General features: G+C 31.2%; 1 protein-coding gene across 1 annotated transcript in view; it reads left to right on the forward strand.

Annotated features, from left to right (window-relative positions):
* Positions 1 to 5,674: 5,674 nt before the first annotated feature.
* The window catches only part of LOC143063976 (F-box/LRR-repeat protein 20-like), a 31,714-nt gene continuing 13,558 nt past the window's right edge, over positions 5,675 to 23,830 (forward strand). Inside the window, exons 1-6 of the mRNA XM_076236455.1 lie at positions 5,675 to 5,833; positions 10,962 to 11,032; positions 19,042 to 19,096; positions 19,345 to 19,419; positions 20,464 to 20,558; positions 22,467 to 22,535. Of these exons, the coding sequence (XP_076092570.1) occupies positions 5,786 to 5,833; positions 10,962 to 11,032; positions 19,042 to 19,096; positions 19,345 to 19,419; positions 20,464 to 20,558; positions 22,467 to 22,535 (413 nt within the window). The 5' untranslated portion in view covers positions 5,675 to 5,785. The remainder of the gene's footprint in view (positions 5,834 to 10,961; positions 11,033 to 19,041; positions 19,097 to 19,344; positions 19,420 to 20,463; positions 20,559 to 22,466; positions 22,536 to 23,830) is intronic.

Raw genomic sequence — 23,830 nt, forward strand, 5'->3', positions numbered from 1 at the left:
GTATAATACAGAAAAATGTGAAAATAATTGAAATTAATAGAAACCCAGAAAATAAATGAGATGAGTCATTCATGACAAACGTTCACGAGACAATATCTGAAATAGTCTAATTTTTGGCAATACGAAAAAAAATGTCTTTAGACCCGGTATTTTAATAGCACACATTGGTGATCAAGGAACTGTTGTCTGTAATTCAAACAATTGTTAAATGTGGTAACAATGTCAATTTTAAAAAGGGTACAAAAAATTCCAGTTATTTCTTGTTACCAAAGTGAATCAATTTTAAAAAGTTTCTAATGGGAATAAGGAATAAGTTCAAGATACTATTTGTGGTTTACTAGTATATTCTACAATAGTTTATCAAATGCCAATTATTTATTTTAACATTTGCAATACAAAAGGTTAAGAAATATACTAAAATATAGTCAGATATGTCGGTAACATGAAAGAATCTTTAGTAACATGACAACGGTAACAGGAAGGATTTTTTTTTAATTGCTTTATTTCATAGTTTAAGAAAAATACATCGGATTTCAGATTGTGGTCACAATTGGAAGAGAAACAGCAAACAATGTCATTTATTCTTGAAACTGTATTTGAAAGATGAAAAATCTGCCTAGGTAATGAAAAATTCTAAAATAAATTCCTTTCTGTTACTATCTACTATACTAGAGTTGCACAATGTTCTCTGCAGTCAAAAAACCCCTGTTTTTTTCATTCAATATACTGTATATTATGTTGAGATTTATTTAACTTATACTAAATGAAACGGTTGGCCTATAGTAGATTAACTTTTTGATTCATCAGTGAAATTGTCTTTAACATCCTTCGTTACTGATCATGGTTATGCTGTTACTTTTTATCAGGTAACATGACCGAACGTAACAGAACTGAGGAATTACACTTCACTTTTGTCTTTTTATTCGAATTGTGTAGAAGTTTACTTCCATCTACATATTAATTTAGTTAGATACTATAAAAACACATGTACTATAATAGTGCTGACAATGAAATATTCTCAGATGGTACACAAAAAGGCTGTCACAGGAGAGAACAACAGAATTATTTTTCTCTAAATTCTGATCTTTGGGGAGCTCGGATTTTTCAAACTGGCTGCCATTCACCTATAAATATGGAGTCTTACATTCAGGAAATGATTATCTTCTCACTGCATTACAAGTAATACAATCTTGGAAGGGCCGTAACTACATTGAGGCAAATGAGGCAAATGCATCATGCTGGAAATTTAAAAAAAAAAAAAAAATAAAAAAAAAAAAAAAATGTCTTTATATCAAATTGTTTTCACGGAAAGTGTCTTGCAAGAAGCAAGTTCTCTTCACTGGACTGATGTCGCCCCTGCATTTTTTTCGTGATCTATGTTTCTATTTTACTTTTGGTTTTTGGAGTTGATGGTCTATTGTTTGTACTTCTGTGTCTCGGTTTGTCTTTTGTTCTTTTATTGTCCTACTTTATGACTATAGTCTGAGTGTTGTTTTTCATTTGTAAACGTGTGCAATGTTGCATGTCCACCGATGTCCAGATATTGTGCGGGAAAATATTTTAAGAATATGCTCTCGTTTTTTATATAGATTAGACCGTTGGTTTTCTCGTTTGAATGGTTTTACACTAGTAATTTTGGGGTTCTTTATAGCTTTTTGTTCGGTGTGAACCAAGGCTCCGTGTTGAAGGCCGTACATTGACTTATAATGGTTACTTTTATAAATTGTTATTTGGATGGAGAGTTGTCTCATTGGCACTAACACCACATCTTCCTATATCTATCTACGATGCTATACTGGACACAGAAAAAATTTTCGTTTCTGCATGGATAATTGAACTTGATATCTAAGAATACAAATATGTTTTTGTCTTTTTTTTCCCGTTGATTAAGATATTCAGTTTTCTATATTAATTATACATATCTATCACTTTTGTACATGTCTCACCTTGTTTCGAGTCAGAGAAAATACCAGCAATCTGTCTTAGTATGGATTGTAAAATTGAGTATTTTCTCTGAGTCGTTTAAATCACTCGAAACTAGCTATATATAGGTGAGACATGCACAGAAGTGATAGATATGTATTATAAATATAGAAAATTTACTATTTTAATCAAAAACAAAAAAAAAAAAAAAATAAAAAAAATATCTGTATCATATACCCAAGCTCCTGTGGATAAAACTACATAGCTGACATGGTTCAAATTAAAGAAAGACCACCAATTTCCCGGTATCAAATCATTTAAAAAAAACCAATGTATTGCCATATAACCTTTTACATTGAATGGTTAAACTTGCATTAAGTCGTGTTTAGACAGAAAATAAAGGAATATGGAGTAAACGTGCACGGGACCTAATCGCATACAAAGTCAATGCATAGAAAAAATACAAATGATCAATGGTCAAAGTTTTTATTCCTGTTCTTCGTCTTGATAGTTGCTGGAGGGTCTTGGACTTCAATAATCATTAATACCGTAAAAGAAGGTCAAGATGGTCCCTAGTGTCGACTTAAGCAGTACTAGTACTTAAAGTATAATACTGCACTGTCACTATATTTAAATCTAGTCATAAAAAAATCACCAAAGTCAGCACAATACAAGACAAGAGCAGACAGACAGACCCGGTATTAATGATTATGAGAAATACGATTTTACTTTATCCTACATATCGGTCTTTTAATGTTGCCCCTAAAACCTAAAAGTCTTAAATTACAATAAATCTATGTTTTTGCTTTGAGACTAGAATGTTGTCGAAAAAATAGCTAAAGATTATTTGCGTTTCAATGTAAGAAAGAGTCCGTGGAACGCTCAGAATGCATGATATTGCGTTATTTTTCTCAGAGCTTCTGGGGGCCTTGACCGGCCTCAAGACCCCTCGACAAAATTTTTGCTACTCGCTACGCTCGGCGAATATGTTTTGCCTCACTATTAAAAGAGGCTAGTTACGGCCCTGCTTGGACTTTCAAACGGGTCCACAGGTTAAAAAAAAAAAACCAGTGGTAACAGGAAGAAAATTACCCCTTGGGACAAAATTTAAAAGACCCTTAAAATGAAAAATTTTATCACATGCTTTAGTTATAACAAAATCAGATTAGTAAGGGACAAGTTTTCTACATAATCTATCATATTTGTGAAAATCGGAAGCCTGTTTACTTACTTTCGATATCCTCTAAATGATTTAGTTTTCAGAAAACAACACCGGAAAACATGAGTTTTTTGGGGGTTGAACATTTTAATTACAAATTTTTATTAGAAGAAATATAAGAAAGAATGTTTAATTGGCAATAGTTGGTGCATTATATACTCTAGTTAATACTGAAACTTAAAATTTACCAAAAAGATGCCTGAATAAAAAAATAATTGCTGGTGTAAGGCGGAACATGGAAATTAGACTTTTTATACGCCCGTCAAAATTTTGACGGGACGTATTATGGTATACAAATGTCCGGCGTCCGTCCGTCCGTCCGTCTGTCTGTCCGGCGTAAACATGTCGCACTGTAACTTGAGAACAACTATCCAAATTTCATGAATTTTAATATAATTGTTTCTCATGATGGTCAAACGATCTGTATACCTTTTGGCGAAAATTAGATTAAAACTTTTTGAGTTACGGGACAACTAAAACAGGGGTGTGTTATTTTAACATCGTCGCACCGTATCTCAAAAACGATTTATGATTATTGATCAAAACTTTAAACACTTCTCAGTTATATTAATCTTAAGATCTGTATACTTTTTGGTGATGATTCAAAAATTTTTCATTTGATCGAGTTATTGAGTATTTTGTAAAAAAAAAAAAAGAGGGGGTTTACATGTCGCGCAGTATCTCAAAAACTATTTATGATCATTGCTTAAAACTTTACACACTTCTTAGTTATATAAATCTAAAGATCTATCTCTTTGGTTTAGATTCAAAATTTTATTTCAGAGATATTGAGTTTTTTTTGTAAAAAAAAGGGGGGGAGGTTCACATGTGGCTCTGTATCTCAAAAACCATTTATGATTATTGCTTAAAACTGTACACACTTCTTAATTATATTAATCTTAAGATCTGTATGTTTTTTTATGATGATTCAAAATTTGATTTAAGAGTTATTGAGTTTTTTGGTTTAAAAAAAGTTTGTTTTCACATGTCCTGCTGTATCTCAGAAACTACTTATGATTATTGCATAAAACAGAGACGTATATATGTCTCTGCATAAAACTTACACACAGACGACGGGCGTATCATGCGCTCATGGCGCAGCTGTGTCTCACATAGTACAGGTCCTTGGACTTTGCCTTCAGGAACATATCTATAATACTAAAATTACGAGGTCCAATTTGTCAGCCGTCATCACGTAAAAACGACGAATCAAAGAATTCAGCTTTATATATAACTAATATAGTACACAGGTGTAGATTAAAAATTACACCACTCCAGGCCCTTTTGTTTTCCACGTAATTAATATTGCCAATAATTAAGAAGTTCCGGGTCGAGTCCGATACCGATACCAATAGTATATTCACCTGTTACCTATTACCTTATCTGTACGTTCCGCATCTAACAGGTGCACCACCAAACGGTGTATTTAGGATTATGCTATATACACGGATCATAATCACACGGTTGACACTACTAAATTCAATCAATGTCAAATTGTTACCTATTGTAGTATTTTAATCAGTAAGACTTTCTAAGATAACAATACGAATACTAAAAATCTGGACTAAAAATAAGGTGTATATAGGAACCGTTTTCAATTTGTTAGCGGGCATGACATAAAACAGTGAATCAAATAATTCAACTTTATTTATAACTAACATAGGACAATGCTGTTGATTAAAAATTACTCCATTCCAGGACCTTTTGTTATCCAAATAATTAATATTACCAATAATTGATAAGTTCCAGTTCGACGGGTTCAAACAGAAAGATTTGAAAGCAGAGAAAACTGTGTATCTTATTATCGGCATGACTTTATCAGATAAAAAATAATACTAAAATAAGGCTTGCGCATAGTTATATATACTTTAATTCAGTCACGGACCCGCGATATCACGGGTGTGTTCTAGTATATGTTATGTTTCAGCTGGGTCTATAATTTATAATATAAATAATTAGTGTAATAGTCCCAGGTTTCAGGTTGAATATCTACTACATTATAAATTAGCCGCTGAAGATATATTTTATCTGGGATTATTATATGACTTATTATATAGTAACTAGTCCCAGCTTTATATAATACAATATCTTATAGAAAACTATATAATATTACTGAAATATAAACTTTTATTCAGTTTTTTTTTTTTTTTTCAAATATTCAAATTAAAGATGAGCAGTTGATAATCATAACGACATGGGTTTATAAATTCTTTAATCGATATAATGCATGGTCCCAGATGATTTTAGATAAGATAACGTAATATTATTCATAACTATATTTTTAAAACGAACATATTCTTAAGACGTAAAGTGTATTAGCTTTTTTGATTGGTTATATGAATGTCAACAAACAAATTATTTATAATTTTCAAAATAGATGAAAATCATTGTTCTGTGAAAATCAAAATATAAATGCTACATTTGGAACATTCAACAGTCCGCGCATTACAGCAAATCAAAGAAAATTTCGTCTGCATAGAGCACCTGCTCTGTTGACATCAATTACGTCATTACAATGATCCAATCAGAAAGCTCCTTTTATCAGCCGTCGGAAGATGATTTGTTATTATTTCTCTTTTGTTCGATCGTTCCTCTCCTGATGAAAATACATATAGCAAAAACCATTATTAATGGTTTGGCGTGATGAATAACCACAACAGCTTCAATCATCATGTAAAAAGTCGATCAGAGGTGGGTATGGAATAATTAGAAAGCATTTGCGAGATGAATCCAAATCAGAAGACTGGTGTTGTCAAAATCAGCTGATTTGCGACAACCAACAAATGGTAAACGTTGCCATGAAATAATCGGGATGCGATCAGCTGCATATTTTCTTAAACTTCAGTGCTGATTAGATATTTAACGTTACTGACAACGAGATAACTTGGTGTCAATAATTCTTCGCTAATGTATATCTTCCGGTTGGGTAAGGTCTAAAGAGACTGACAATTGTCACCAGGCATTGAGCTGATTAGTGTTCATTTCTAAACAAAGAAACACGTGTTTCCTTGTCCATCAAACATCAAATTTAATTTCTTTAAAGTCATGGATATGTCCTTTTCAAGAAAGTATTAAAATATTAAAAGTGATCAGATGTTTTTTTTCATATAATAAACTTTGAGATAACAAAGGCAAGAGTTATTGTTAAAAGTATTCCTTAAATTGTTTTTATTAAAAGGAAGAAACACAATTTTCCTGGTCCTAGAACTTGGCCATTATATTGATTTCACCAATGACATCATGAAATATTTGTAGATACAACTTCATGAAAGACAGTTTAAGACGCAGAAAGACTGAACAACATGGTCAGCGGTCATTAAACTTGAATTCTTCGTTTGCATAAATATTACAGTCATATCCGGGATCTTCATGACCTGTTTGGTGATGGTGCAGTTTGGTGATGGTGCACTACCATCGTTTATTTATCTCCTTCCACTGTAAAATAATCTCTATTAACTGGCCTAGCATCGTTGAAATAATGCCTTTTAATGGCTCTAAAGTTAACTTGAATTTGTTTTTTTTGGTTTTGCTAGGCATCACTATTCATGTTTGAAAATTCATTGTCTATAACTACGTAACTCCTCTTGTGGTCTTTGCACAAGTCTGGCTTCTTCGGGATATATGTAGTTATGTTCAGGTTGACACCTTCATTATCTGAAGAACCCCTTGAAAGGGGGTCTCATTGGGGGGGTTCTGATCCCTCTTACTGCGCGCTGTTTTGTCAGATTCTCGTGTCCCGCTTATACAATGTATGATAGCAATTTTTATTTTTTTGTAATTTCCTGTGTCCCACGACTTCATTTCCCGTTTTCACAGCAAAATAATTTGACTTTTGCGTGTCACGATTACAAAAATTGGCAATCCCGCATCACGCTTAGACCTCATTATGAGACCCAATTGAAAGCTGTGAGGGTACAGTGGTATCTATGAACACTCTTAAATCTCTAACAGGATCAATGTAGATGTTTCACTAATATTCAAAAATGTATGTACAGCAAGGACAGAGTTCAGTCCAACACCACAGGAGTGCTAGAACATCAGAAAGTCTGTTATTGTTGTGGAGGAAGCAGAAGTACTTGGAGAGAACCACTGGACCCAATGTACTCATTCTAGTTTAAACTCCAGAATGGGTACTGGAGATGAAAGTGGAAGTGAAAATCACCCTTCTAATATACTGAAATTTCAAACATCCCACGTCAGACATGAACCATGGACCTTCATCATTGTTGCTTTTAGTCTTAACCACTGGACCACCAAGCCACCTACCTTGTACATGTTTGGTTAAATATTTTTGCATTGGATGACAGTATTCCTGTCAAATTTGTTTGTACACCCAATGACACCACATTAAACAAACATGACTATTTAACAGAACACATTAATTGACCTGCAATTTCATTCATCAAGTCAGGAATCTCTAGCCTTTGTTAGTCTTGTATTATTTTTAATTTAAGTTTCTTGTGTACAATTTGGAGTTTAGTATGGGGTTCCTTCTCACTGAACTAGTATATATATTTGTTTAGGGGCTAGCTGATGGACGCCTCCAGGTGCGTGAATTTTTCTCTGCATTGAATTTGAGGACATTTTGTGACCTTCTGCTGTTGTAACATAAATTGGATTTTTTCCTTTGATGTTTTTATGAAATAATTTGCTTAAAAAGTGTGGTGAGGGAAAACCATGGTATATTATGTATATGCAAATTTATGTTGTACCATACTTTGCTAATTAAATATGCAACTCGACTAGAATCCAAAGGAAAAAAGGCGGAGCTTCAGCCATGGTATAACATATTCATTTTCATGTTATTCCATGGCTGAAGCTCCACCTTTTTTTTTTTAAATGTATCCGCCTCTAAAATATTTAGGAAACTGTAAAACGTACTAAAAGGTAAAGATCTTCATTTGTTTTCATTTTATAAAAAAAAGCAATAAATTATGTGTACCACATTTCAAGAAACCCTTTTCAAACTACATAGGATTGTTACGAATTCCCTTAATTTTGGAAACAATTACTAAATGTTTCTTCTTTCAGTTTTGAAAAAAATAAAATGTATAACTATCATTCCTTTGCGAAAATTCAATTTAAATTCGATTTAAAAAGGGAGGAATAAATATCGGCTACAAATATCTGTGAAAAAACATGATTAGGGGACGTACACTATCTACGCCCCTGGATCCGCCACTGTTAAAATATTGTTTTATCATTAAAATTGTGTTTTAATAAATAATCTAATAAAATAACGGAAGAGAAGCATTTTTCGATTACATGAAAATTCTGTAAAATATGATTAATTTGTATGATACATTGAAAACAAAAAAAAACCAATTCTTACCGTCATTAGAATAATTATTTAATCCTTGTCGCTGGAATCCGACATTTTTTGTTTACCTCAGTCTGATGACATTATGAAATTACCTGCGCCTACAAACATACACGGGGCACAAAACTGAGAAAAAAAATCGGGGAAAATCCGACATTTTCTTTACTTTTTGCAAATTCAGGGGTTCTATTACATGAAATACACAGACGATCATACACGAAGCGCAAAAGTGACTTGCGCGAGCTTCCATTTCATTGGATAAAACTGTAACATGATCAATTTCCAATATCAGTTGAAGGTCTTGAAGCTGTCAATCATTTTATTTATACATTTGTAATACAAATTTTATATACCATGTGTCTTACTCATTAACATATTTAAACTCGTAAAAACCATGGTATATATAGTACTTGTCTGTTCTATGGTCGGGTTGTTGTCTCTTTGACTCATTCCTCATTCCCATTCTGAATTTTATCTGTATTATGTGCCCACAAATAATTGGATTATTCACTTGTTCACTTGATCGAAAAAACACATATATCAGACAACTGAAAAGCCCATTGTACCAAAGACAAGCACAGGCACATAAAGAATGTGGAGTGGTTTAACATGTTTGTGAGTGCTCAACCCTCCCCTAACCTCAGACAGTGGTGTAACAAAACAGTACACCATAAAAACAAACTAAAAAATCCATAGCAATTTATGCATTCATTTGAGCACCTTTACATTAATGGCTGTCATAGTTTTGGAAAAATCAATACTATTTCATGCGTTTGATGCACCAAATTTAGAAAGTGTCATGATCATTGACTACACTATGTCAATAGATGTTGCTACATGTATGTCCCTTATGCTCGTCCCAGTGGGTACATTGTAAATATCATCAGCTCAGTGATTCTGTATTGACAACTTTAAAAACATATATTCCATAATTTCTTTTTTTTCATAAAAAAGAAACTTTAGGTTACAACTGTACTTCAGGTAAAGTTGATATTAAATTGATTTAACTCGGACAGCCCAGCTAGTCTGCTCAGCTGTGATGATATGATTTAAAATAAAACTTTATTAAATTCTCGCCTAATGTATAGATTTAGAAATTATCAAGAAACATAACCCTCTCAAGCAAAGTTGACCTTATATGGATTTGGCTATTTTCAATGTCCTTTTTGGTCATTTACATGTAGCTCCTTTTTTAGTAAGTATGTAATCTGAAGCTCTCAAAGTGTTGTATTTGATCATGATGGTTCCTGATTAAAGTATAACCAGAACATCAGAAAATTGCTTTCCATGTGTATAATTCAGAGTTTAGAATGATATCATTATCACTGAACCAGTAACATATTTGTTAAGGGGCCAGCTGAAGGACTCCTCAAGGTGCGGGAGTTATTGCTGCATTGAATACCCATTGGTGGCCTTCAGCTGTTGTCTTCTTTATGGGTTATTGTTTCTATGACACATTCTCCATTTCCATTCTTAATTTTATACCAATTTATGTATTATTTTGAGTACCTAACAGTCATGATGCTTATAAGCTTTAGTTACAGTTTTTGTATATCAACTTTTACTACCAATTTGCAAATAGATTAATTATACTACAGATGATTTTATTTGCCCAAACTCAACAAAGAACATAAAAATAACTGATAAAATTGAGAATTGAAATTTGCAAAATTGTAAAACAGCCTAAGGTCAATCTGTTGATCTGTCCAATTCTTGTAAACACCACCCTCATTCCTACAATTCTTGTCAGATTTTTATATAAAATTAATATCACAGGGTTATATTAGTCCAAATAATTATGACGTCTTGAAAGGCTATTATAATTTTTTTCTTTGACGCCTTACTTCGAAGTAAGGCGTCAAAGAAAAAAATATAATAGCCTTTCAAGACGTCATAATTATTTGGACTAAGGGTTATATATGACAAGTTTGGAAAATTAAAAGCATTGAACTATTTTTACCAGAGTTTATAATTCCCCCAGGAAATGTAAAAAGTAAAATAACAAAATACAGAACTCTGATGAAAATTTGTCAAAACTTTCCAATAAGTAGAATGATTTTGAAATGATCATCAATGGAAAGAACTGATAAAGACAACTAACATTGTATAGAGAATGATGCCAAGATTCTAACTGAAAATGCTTCTTTGATTCCTGGTTTTAAAATAAAATAACAAAAAATACCAAACTTCAAGGAAAATTCAAATCAGAAAGTCCCTTATCAAATGGCAAAATCAAAAGCTCAAACATATCAAACAAATGAATAACTTTTATATTCCAGACATGGTTCAGTCACCATACATGCATTTTCTAAAATGGTAGATTAAATCTAGTTTAATAGCTAGCTAAACCTCTCACTTGTGTGAAAGTCGCATAAAATTCTATTAAATTGACAACCATGTGTCAATAATAATGGAAAATAGCATTTTAAGTGCTCTCATGCCTATACATGTATATTTAATTGTCTGATTTCTGTTGACGAGAGAAATTATTTATTTTAGGTTTCCAATATATCCATTAGTGATGATGATGCTCCAATAAATAAGAAACTCCCAAAAGAACTATTATTAAGGTATGTTAATACTGAATGTCACACATGTTTATTAAAAATTGATATGACTTGAATGTTCTGTTTACATTATTTACAAGTTAGGCCAACTAAAATTAATTAGTAGATTTTCATCCAAATTTTTGAAAAAAATGGGGCGGGTGGGAGGATTTTATTTTTTAAATTTTATTTCATATGAAACCTTCTTTTCACGTGTTATTCGATCATATATGCAAGTGTAATAATAAGATTATATCATGTAACTACATCATTAGGTATCGTGTATAAGACAATAACAATCAAAACCAAGGAGTAAAAGACTCATAAAACAAAAAAACATTTGCACCAACAGTTACAAATAATAAGTAGGAAACAACACAAACTCCACAAAAAACCAGGAATGAAATCAGGTGCTCCGGAAAAGTACGCATTTCCTGTACCGTATATGGCACCTGTCATGTTATTTGTTTGTTCTGTTCGGTAATAATGGAAGGTTGTTATGACTGAGGAAGAATATCACTGAGATATAATTTCTGACACACTTTTGTCATAATGGCCAATCAGCTCATGATGGCAACCATTCTTGAGTGATGACCTTAATTTGATGATTCATAGCCCTGTCTTAGCAACTTTTGAGAAAGCAGTATTCCTCGTTCAACAAAATCAGCGTACATGTACTTTGAGCTAGCTCTAGAGTAACGTATCAATATTGAGACACATTTACTCCATATGCTGGTGCCGCTTTTTCTAATTCGTATTCAAGTATATATCTCTGATTGGCCACCACTGTTCTACATGTAATTGCCGCTTTAGAAACCTATTTTATAGTAAACAGCAGAAATGTGAGGAAATGCTCTCTTCAGTTGGACTACCTACATGAAATATATTTTGCTTTCTAAGCTATGTTTTGTTGTCCGAATAAAAATCCATTGGTATGCAACATGAGTACGATAAGTACAGAATAAACAGTGTTGAAATAATAGGGTTGGTCCTTAATATGCAAGATGCAAATATAATTACAATGTAGAACATAGTTGTTTAATGACTCTATCGTGGGTATTGGGACAGAGGATGTTTGCTGGGGTTTTTTTTTTACAAAAAAACGAAAGGCATGGATAAATTTATTTCTAAGAGCTTGCTGTAAATTAATAAATTAAAAATGCGTATGTTTGTCGATTTTTTGAACTCAATATACGGTCATTAATCTAAAAAGTTCATGCTTGTGTCAATTTCTTTATTCCAGTCAAATGTGTTTCACGATTCTGACGCTTTTGGGTTTCCTTCACAGTCCAAATTTCTTGACACAAAGTCATTGTATACATAAAATAAATTCAAGGTGTTTTACTCGCAAACATTTGTCATTTGTGACATAGTGTACGGCGATTTGCGTTCTTGGACACAGCGAATATTTCACGCCCTTCTCATAATCAATCGTTTAATTTATTCTCGGTAAATGATGTTGTCTTCATAGATTAGCAGAATATATCGACTTAATCATCCAGTTAGAATATTTTAAGCAATACGAAAACCGAAATTTAAAACAGGAAGTTTTACACGAAACGAAATATCGACGGTTACCGGTAACGGAGATGAACAAAATCCGGAAATCGTAATTTTTTCAAAAATAAAAAAAATTGGGGCGGGAAGATTTCAGAGGGGCGGGCGGGGATGAAAATCTATCAATTAATTTTAATTGGCCTTATGGGCCAGAAGCAAGTGTTTTAAGCTAAAACAACAAAATTACTATCAGGTAGAAAATTACTTTTTTTCTAGTAGAATATGTATGTAAAGATATGCTTTTTCAAAATATTAAAAAGGTTAGCTGATTGCATTCTTATCCTATACAGATTTATTTATAAATGTACAAGATGTATGATCAAGAGAAAATACATATTACTGGTTAATATGGGAAGAAAAATTTAATCATTCTTTTTTTTTTAGATACATGTAGCACTTTATACTGTTTAGGTTCTTTGAGGAAATATGGGAAAATGATGGGCACCATATATGTTTTCATCTCAGCAATAAAATTCATAAATACACAAAATGCATTTATCACAGAGAGTGCTTTATTAATTATATAAATGAACATAAAAATGTATTTCAATTTGAAAACATTTTTTTTTCTCTTAAAAAATGTCTTTCGATGTTGTAATATTATATGATCTGTTTTATTTGATGAAGCTAATACTCAATGGTACTCATAAATAACATTTTTAATATTAAAACTTGCAAATCTTTGAAAAAATCTATACTTTTAAACTGTCTAGGTGGTATTGATCACTGTTGGAATATGTACACTGCATGACATGCAGTAAGATCATGATTCATATCTAATTTTAAAAATAAAATATGAGTAAAAAAAATCATAGACTCTTCACCATGCATGAATACATTTGTACCAATAAAAATTATGCTTTAGTTTATAGACATGGACATCGGTCCTAAGTGTAGGAATGAAACTTACGATATGCTTCGTGAAATTGTCTTAGGAGTTCACTTAGGAAAGTCTTAAGTATAACACTTAAGACTTAAACTTGCGATGTTTTGTGAAATTGGCTCCTCAAGTATAGGCTCAAAAAACATATAATGAATAATATGGTATAAAGGATATTCTTTAAAAATGGTTTTTGACGTGCATGTTTTTTTTTTGAAATTTTTTAGTTTTAATAATTCATCAATGCATATTGATTTATAATTAAAGGAAATTTATTTGTTGAAAAATAAAAAAAGTATACTAAGGTTGATAAATTAGTATGCATTAGTTAAAAGTAACTAATTATAGACCCTATAGTTGTTAATATTGTAATTACAATTCATATTATACACCATGTCACTGTTTATAATTTGTTGCAGGTGGTATGAGCTGTTATATTACATAACACTTTTCTATTTCAATATCGCTTTATAGTCCTCTCTGTAATAGAACCATTTGTAATTCCTGGAAAAATTATTCCAAGCTTTATGATTTCTTGGCATGGTTTTATTGATGACTTATGTTAAATCAATATTGAGGTAAAACATGCCTTTATAAGCTTATTTCTAAGCTGTTTATTGTTATGTCAGCTAATTATGGGTTCATTGTACATCTAGTTCATTTGAAGCACAACAGGGACAGGCTTACGGCTGAACAAATCACTAAATTCAAAGTTCAAATAAAGTCGTTCACTTCTTTTGTCATCAATGCTTATTAATCAATACATGCTTCTTTGTCAACATTTTATACTTTTCATTTTTAAATTAAGTTAGTATTGCTTCACATGTTTTAATTGATATATGTCAAGACTAATATTTTGCCTTATTAAAAAATCATTATGTTCATGTACTTTTGGAGGAAGACTTTGATTGAAGAGGTCAAAGTATTTAGATTAGTTTGTCATACTAGTCCCTAAATGCACAAAATAATTGAATGCCTATTTAAAAAAAAGAGAGATTTTTATTCAGATAGAGTGAAAAATAAAAAGGCAGGACAGAGATTACAATTAAAAAATAATGCAAGACAAAATTTTCTATCCTAGGCCCCCATCCCCATAAAAATCAAATTGTAGCTCCCTTGTCAGTTTGTTTCACTACCTCTCCCAACCTGAAGAAAAATAAAAAAAACTCAAAATGATTAAAACAAATTGCTGTATGACGTTATAAAGTCATAAACCTGACCAATGTGAAAGATGTTGCCTTGGAATATCTATATTAGGTACAAACTGTTAAAGTTAGCTATTCTAACACTTTGATTATATTAACCTCTTGCAGCAAATTTTCCAGCGGTGACATTTTACAAAAGAAGATGGTCTTTCATTTGCTTTTAGCCAATGAGAACAAAGGAATTTTATAGTCTTATAATAAAACAATTTATATCCATAAAGGCATTTTCATAATACATTGTAAGACAATTTCCAGGTTAATTGTATATATATCCCATGAAGTACCCTGAAAGGATAATTTCCAATTGCGGGGGTGGATTTGATAAATAGGTTTTGCACAGCATACATTGTACTAGATTTGTGATTTAAACGACAGGTTATAAATTAAGACTATAAGATTCATCATTAAATGGATATTTTTAGCTGTAGTTATTATCATCTTTGATATTACCCGTAAGCTTTATTGACAACAACATTGTATAGATGCTTTAGAAAAAAGATTCCATGTATATATATATATATATATATATATATATATATATATATATATATATATATGCAGTACTGTTTTAATAGTCTACTCTAATCAATGTTTTAATGTGTTATTTTCCTTTAGCAAAAGGCTCTGTTCATGGCACATGATTTTAAATGATCCCTTGATAGTGACAGTGGGTTTGGTATTTGTTATTTGTATACAGTATTAAAACATCATCTCCAAAAATTACTGAGAAAAATATGACATGATGAAAAATCCAGTATAAGAAACCATTATAACTTAACTTTTCATTACAAACGTTACCTATACATAATTCAATGAACTGATGGCTTTGAGTATAAGGATAATTCATTTTGATAGCATTAATTGCAGTTGTAATATACCTGACTTATTTTGGGGGATCAACCCTCAACAGGGGTTAAAAAGTAAGTCCATTATTTGTATATAAGAGTTCTCCTTTGTACATCTGTAACATCATTATTTTATTTTGTAAACAAACAGACCCAGACATTGACAGGTTAATTCTAGCTTAATTTACCTGCAATTTATTTAGCCTTTTATTGATTCCTTTGAAGATTTAATGATTACTGAATTGCCAGCAGAAATGTTCCATTAATTAGTCAATTAATTTGATCATCATGTATAATGTGCATGTAAACTGGTTTCGTTGGGCTTAAAGGGATATATAAGTGTGACAGGTGATTGATTTTTACAACCATGAAAAGTGAAAAGTTAAAGGTAAATTCATGAACAAATATGTTATCATGACACCAATGTTCTCCCAAGATATTTCATTTAGCATCCTGGTTAACAGGGGAAATTGAAATACCGTCTTTTTAAAAATTATAGCATCACATCAATAACATAATCTATAAGAAATCCAATTCAAATAGCATCACATTTAAAGATTATAGCATCATTACCATGATGCTAAAAGGCCCTGGGGAGAAGATATTGAATCCCCAGAATGTGAAATTGTGAAAAACAGTATTGTACCTATTGTAGTTGATTGTCATTATATCATACACACTACTGAAGCATGCATCTGGGTGCAGGAATTTATCGCTGCATTGAAGACCCATTGCTGGCCACCCCTGTTATCTGCTCTTTGGTTGGGTTGTTGTCTTTTTGAAACATTCCCTATTTCCATTCTCAATTTTACTCCTTTTGTATTTTAAAACGACAGCTGTTTGAAGCAAGGCAACATTACTTAGCTGCATATATCTGTGAATGTACCCCTATTTTGCAGCTTGTCTGGAAATGGTGTGGTTAACACTATACTAAAATGGTTCTTTACTAGAAATTGAAAAAAACCATATAATGATTGATTGGTGTTTAACACCACTTTCAACACTATTGTGCTGTTTTTGTGGCGGTCAGATGTTTGGTGGAGGAAGCCAGAGTGCCTGGAGAGATCACCAACCTTATATAGAACATAATGCATTGTGTCAATGTGTACAATATAAAAACTGCTTTTAGCTTGCCTTATTTTCTGATAAAAATTCTTTAAATAGTTTAAAGTTTCATATATTATTTGTCCTTTGGCAATATGAAGTACATGGTTGATGCAGGTTAATTGTTATTTTTTAGCTGTTTTTGCTTGTAGACATTTCAGTATCTGATTCTTTTTTGGGCGCCGACAAACATATTTAACCTACCACTTGTTTCATGTCAGGAGCCCGTAATTCAGGAGTTGTGTTTTGTTGCTTATATCTGTCATTGGGAAAATTTTAGTCTTTAAGATTCGAAAATAACAACATCCTGATTGAATGTTTATTAAAGTAGATGTAAACACTATAAATAATAGTTCAAAACGTTCATTCTCTGATAGGGTTTTAATTTCTGTTTGCAGTTTGTGGTTTTATTATTAGTTTGTTATACGACCGCAAATTTTGAAAAAATTTTCGTCGTATATTGCTATCACGTTGGCGTCGGCGTCGGCGTCGTCGTCGTCGTCCGTCGTCCGAATACTTTTAGTTTTCGCACTCTAACTTTAGTAAAAGTGAATGGAAATCTATGAAATTTTAACACAAGGTTTATGACCACAAAAGGAAGGTTGGTATTGATTTTGGGAGTTTTGGTCCCAACATTTTAGGAATTAGGGGCCAAAAAGGGCCCAAATAAGCATTTTCTTGGTTTTCGCACTATAACTTTAGTTTAAGTTAATAGAAATCTATGAAATTTTGACACAAGGTTTATGACCACAAAAGAACGGTTGGGATTGATTTTGGGAGTTTTGGTCTCAACAGTTTAGGAATTAGGGGCCAAAAAAGGGCCCAAATAAGCATTATTCTTGGTTTTCGCACAATAACATTAGTTTAAGTAAATAGAAATCAATGAAATTTAAACACAATGTTAATGACTACAAAAGGAAGGTTGGTATTGATTTTGGGAGTTTAGGTCCCAACAGTTTAGGAATTAGGGCCAAAAAGGGACCCAAATAAGCATTTTTCTTGGTTTTCGCACCATAACGTTAGTATAAGTAAATAGAAATCTATGAAATTTAAACACAAGGTTTATGACCATAAAAGAAAGGTTGGGTTTGATTTTGGGAGTTTTGGTCCCAACATAATAAGGGGCCCAAAGGGTCCAAAATTAAACTTTTGTTTGATTTCATCAAAATTGAATAATTGGGGTTCTTTGATATGCTGAATCTAACTGTCATGACTGTGTATGTAGATTCTTAACTTTTGGTCCCGTTTTCAAATTGGTCTACATTAAGGTCCAAAGGGTCCAAAATTAAACTTAGTTTGATTTTGACAAAAAATGAATCAGTTAGGTTCTTTGATATGCTGAATCTAAAAATGTACTTAGATTCTTGATTATTGGCCCAGTTTTCAAGTTGGTCCAAATCAGGGTCCAAAATTAAACTTTGTTTGATTTCATCAAAAATTGAATAAATGGGGTTCTTTGATATACCAAATCTAACTGTGTATGTAGATTCTTCATTTTTGGTCCTGTTTTCAAATTGGTCTACACTAAAGTCCAAAGGGTCCAAAATTAAACTTAGTCTGATTTTAACAAAAATTGAAATCTTGAAGTTCTTTGATATGCTGAATCCAAAAATGTACTTAGATTTTTTATTATGGGCCCAGTTTTCAAGTTGGTCCAAATCAGGATCTAAAATTATTATATTAAGTATTGTGCAATAGCAAGTCTTTTCAATTGCACAGTATTGCGCAATGGCAAGAAATATCTAATTGCACAATATTGTGAAATATCAAAATTTTTTTTAATTAGAGTTATCTTTCTTTGTCCAGAATAGTAAGCAAGAAATATCTAATTGCAAAATATTGTGCAATAGCAAGATTTTTTTTTAATTGGAGTTATCTTTCTTTGTCCAGAATCAACTTAAATCTTTGTTATATACAATATACAATGTATATTCACTTTTTACTACCAACTGATAAATTAAAATAATCTTTACCATTCAGTGATAACAAGCAGTTTTTTTACATCTTAATATTTTATGATGTATTTAAATGAGTAGTTATTGTTGCAAACTCCATTAGAAATTGTAATTGAGATTAGTTTTGGAATAAGGGAAAGGGGGATGTGATTAAAAAAATTGGGTTCAATTTTTCTCATTTGAAATTTCATAAATAAAAAAGAAAATTTCTTCAAACATTTTTTTGAGAGGATTAATATTCAACAGCATAGTGAATTGCTCTAAGAGAAACAAAAATTTTAAGTTCATTAGAACACATTCAATCTGTGTCAGAAACCTATGCTGTGTCAACTATTTAATCACAATCCAAATTTAGAGCTGAATCCAGCTTGAATGTTGTGTCCATACTTGCCCTAACCGTTCAGGGTTCAACCTCTGCGGTCGTATAAAGCTACGCCCTGCGGAGCATCTGGTTTCGTATACTACACATACATTTCTTTTTTTTCAGAATATTTTCATTCCTAGATGTTGTTTCATTATGTAGATGTGCGAAAGTATCAAAGGTGAGTACATGTGTATTTGATATACTGAATCTACAACCTTGATTTATGAATCATTGCATTGATAATGTTATTTTTTGTGATACTTGTAGTGAAACTTTTATCTTTAATACTAACAACATAAAAACTGTTCATGGTCAGTAAAGCAGGAGATACATTTCAGCTTGTTTACTTTTGTTTTTTTCAGAAATTATTCTGAATTACTGAACAGTGGTATATTTAGTGATGACTTATTCAATTTACTTTTGCAGTTTTGGAATTTGTTAGCATTAGATGGAAGTAACTGGCAAAGAGTTGACTTATTTGAATTTCAGCGTGATATTGTTGTGAGTTCATTATTAGAATTTGAAGTATAAAATGTCTGTCTGTGTTACAAGGTAAATATACTGATTAAAAACAAATTACAACATATAATTAAATTACAAAAATTTTATCTTGAAAACTAAAATAGATTAGAGAGAAACTGTAATTTTCAAAATGATCAGAAAGACAAGTTCTACAAATTATTGAAATGGAGCTAGTTGACTCACTGTTAGAGTTATTGCCCTTTGATGACAATTTGTTCATTTTTTGCGTTTTTGCCTCCTATCTTAAAAATTATAATAGATAGAAAGAAACATCAATATTCATAAATGATCCGCAGGATAAGATCTACAATTGACAATTGACAATATTATTTGAGTTATTGCCCTTTCATGATGTTTTTTAACCAATCTTTTTTTTTGACTATTTGCCTCATATGATAGAAATGCAAAACAAGATCTACTAGCAAGTCAAATTTTGTTGATGTAGTTAGTAGACTCTTAAGATTGCCCTCGAATTAAGAATGTTTATTTTACCCTTTTTTATGTTTTGAGCAAAAACTAAATAAGATAGAGAGAAACTAAACAGACTAAATGATCAGCAATATAAGATAAAAAAAACCCAGAAATTTTCGTCAGTAATTCTATTCTTGTCTATAATCATGATAATGTTGGAGTGTCCATTGTTGAATACACATATAGACCAAGGTGAAATAAACAGGCTCTTTGGAGTCTCTTGCTTAATTATTAGGTAAGTGTATTGAATCTGAGATTTGATATATAATATTAGTAGCCAATAAAACAAAGGAAGTATGAATTCTCTTTTTATTCCTATTAAATTAAATTCTTTGACATTTCTATTTATGTAACTATTATGTACATTGTGTATCATCAATATTGGTTGCATTAGCAACTAGCACAGAATTTCTTCCAATGAAAATACCAAGTATTGATTGAAAATTTAGCACCAATTAAAACTTTTTAACAATTTTAAGTTTCCTGTTTACTTTATTGATTTGTAAACTTAATTTATTTAATCTAATTTTTGTATTGTGAATTCTTTTACAGGGACCTGTTGTAGAAAATATATCCAAGAGATGTGGAGGGTTTTTAAAATCTCTTAGTTTACGTGGCTGTCAGAGTATAACAGATAATGCGTTAAAGTAAGGTTATATTTTAAGATATTTTTTTCTTCCTTTTATTGTTAGTTTGCAGAAATTTGGTGGTTTTATCATTATTTCATCTTCCATATATTTTACACAGAAAACTTAGTAGTTTTTTGAAAGATTAGAACCCTGGCCTCCCTAACAACCTGACAGGTTAGCTACTATTACTAAATGTATTCACACTGAAATATAGTTCCCTATAGTTCTCATGTATGTGCACATAATACACAAATAAACTGAAAAAATGGGTATATTATTGGAGCAGTTCATTTAAGAATGTTTGTCATTAAGGTGTGTTGATGTGCAGGGTTTTTTTTAAACATTTTGATAAGTTATTAAGTATTGATACAATACTAGTATGATTGACAACTGTCATTATCAACAAACAATCAGAGACAAGGTAGACAGACCTTTAATTACAATGCCCCACCTCCTAAACTGTTGAACAAAATTGACCACCTTACCTTTCAACCTCTGTCTTACATAATTATATAGATCCTTCAATATACAATTCAATAAACGAATATTTGACCTCATAATTGAATACACAAATTTATATATTAGATGTTTGATAAGGATGATAGATTTATTTATTGCTTATTTCTTTTGAACTACATTACATAAAGTGATTCTGTAAATTATATCTGAAAGATAAATGATTAATGGATTAACAAGATCTTTAAAAAAAAGAAATATCAAATATAAATATGAAAATATAAAAGGTATTCAAGTAAGGCCTATAATTTACTTCATAAATTTCCAATAATCATCTGTAATTAATCAACAATTTAGAATAGTTCACTTTTTTTTATCAGGATTATTGGCTTGAAACAGTTTTAAAGTTTTAAAACTTTTAATTATAATAATTGTTTATTAGTTTATTCCCAATCAAATCAATCAACATTTCAATAAAATAAGTTTTTTAATTTGTTTTTGTTGAAAATGTACATTTTCAATGCCCTGTGTTGAAAAATACTTTAAAAAATGATCAAAGGCACTCTACAACTTTTATATCTTCAATGTCATATAACCTATGTTTCAACTTACAAAATGCACCAAAACAACATTTTTAGATTATTTTTGTTGACACTTTAACGTTCTAGATTTTATGTTTTACAAGGATAGTCGGTAACATTTACTTAGTAGAAGAATTTTTGATTTGCAATTTTTGGTTTTTTTTTGCAATATGTTCAGAACAGGCAACATTATTTGGATAAGATATAAACTGCAGTTTAAATAAAATTGCGCAAATTAAGAGACCCATATTATTTAATTGAGCTCATTTTATCCTGGAAAAGCACTTTTCCTTCTAAAGACCTGCTGTTAATGCAATTTTCAGCAATAGTGTTTTATTAATGATCATTTTTCCCCACCATACCTTAATATGAAATTATTCAAACTACTCTTCTAATCTTTCCATGAGTGATTTCCATCACTTTGATTAATTAGAGAAAGGTACTGGTACATATATCATTAACTATTTGTTCAAAGTTTTGTATTTCTGATGAAATAGAACTATAGACTATTCAATTATATAAATGTTTTTTTTACATTTATCAGCTGTTCTTAACCTCATTCTAATGATTTAATGACCAAACAAGGATAAAATTTGAAAAAAAAGGCAGGTAAGGAGGTTGAATAAAAATAAAGATGGGCAACTTGGCAACAAAAAAGAGTCAGATTGACAATTTATGTGTAAAAAAAATCAGGATAAACTAATAAAAAAAAAACAGGACAGAAAAGAGTGAAAATATAGAAAAAGGTCATAATTTTATCTCAATTGAAACCAGCAGGTTACAATATGTTGTAAAGATGCATAGGTAATTGAAAATATCAACTTTTAAGGAGAGAACTTCAAATATCAAATAAGTAATGACTATTGTATCTTTATTTTTTATGTTTCAGAATATTTGCACAACAATGTAGGAATATTGAAGAATTAAATTTGAACAATTGTAAAGAAATTACCGATGTGTAAGTGTTTAATTTTGATTTCCAAGTGTGGGCATCATCTGTGTTCCTACATAACTCCATGGACACAATTCTCCATTCATTATATCTTGATTCTTCATACAAAGAGTATTGTCCAGCTTTTATAAGCAACAATAGCATAGATAGAAGTTTCATGAAGAATATAGAAGTCATCTGTCTGTTTGTCTGTGTGTACATGTGCCTTCTGAGTACATCTCCCCTAAACAGCAAGATTGATATTGATGAAACGTTCCAAATTTGTTAAACAGCATCTGCATATGTGCTTAAAGGAATTCGTGTTCCAATGTGTTAGTGTTGAGATAATAGATCTTACTTATTTCATTATACAAAATAGTGTTGTTGGGCAGCAGATATCTTTTTGTTCGTTCAATCAAAGTTTTACATTTTTGTTGTTGTTGCAAATTTAAGTCCTACTGCACTTTTATGGCCATTGTCTTAATTTGATGATTTCCAGCTAGAATATGTTTGATTTAAGACATGTCAATGAAAGTTATCTTATGCTTATGCATAGATATATAAAAGAAGATGTGGTATGATTGCTATTGAGACAACTCTTCACAAGAGACCAAATGACACAGAAATTAACAACTATAGGTCACTGTATGGCCTTCAACAATTGGCAAAGCCCATACCACACATTTAGCTATAGAAAGCCCCGAAATGATAAATGTAAATCAATTCAAACAAGAAAACTAATTAACAACCAAATAATGTGCAAAATAATGAACAAAAAACAAATATGTATCACAGCAACAAACTACAACCACTGAATTACAGGCTCCTGACTTTCATGTTTGTGGGCATCTAACCCCCCTCTAATCCTGGGACAGTGGTGAACAGATCAAGACAAGAAAGGTACAAAACAGTAAACAAACAATGCATATGATCAACAGCAACAAACTACAACCACTCAATTACAGGATCCTGACTTAGCTCTGATTCTTTGTCCAGGTTTAGCTATAATTTCGCTTGTTTGTTGGGTTAGCTTCTTGATATCTGTATTATGTTTTGGTATTTCAAATAGCTGAGCCTGAAACTTCACTGAAGAGACATTAATTGTCTCAATGCCAATTCTGTGCTGTTTAATTGGAACAGATACTGTTGTTAGTTAAACAATGTTGCTAAAATACATGTTACTGGTATATATGTTGTTTGAATTTTAAGAATTTATCACATTCTAAAACACTGAAAAGTATTTTGAATTTTTCTGTACATTATCCTTCCTTAACAGTATGTAATCAAATTTTCTTGAATACAAAGATTTACTCCTTATATTT

The sequence above is a fragment of the Mytilus galloprovincialis genome, chromosome 2 (assembly GCF_965363235.1).
Source record: "Mytilus galloprovincialis chromosome 2, xbMytGall1.hap1.1, whole genome shotgun sequence".
NCBI lineage: Eukaryota > Metazoa > Mollusca > Bivalvia > Mytilida > Mytilidae > Mytilus > Mytilus galloprovincialis.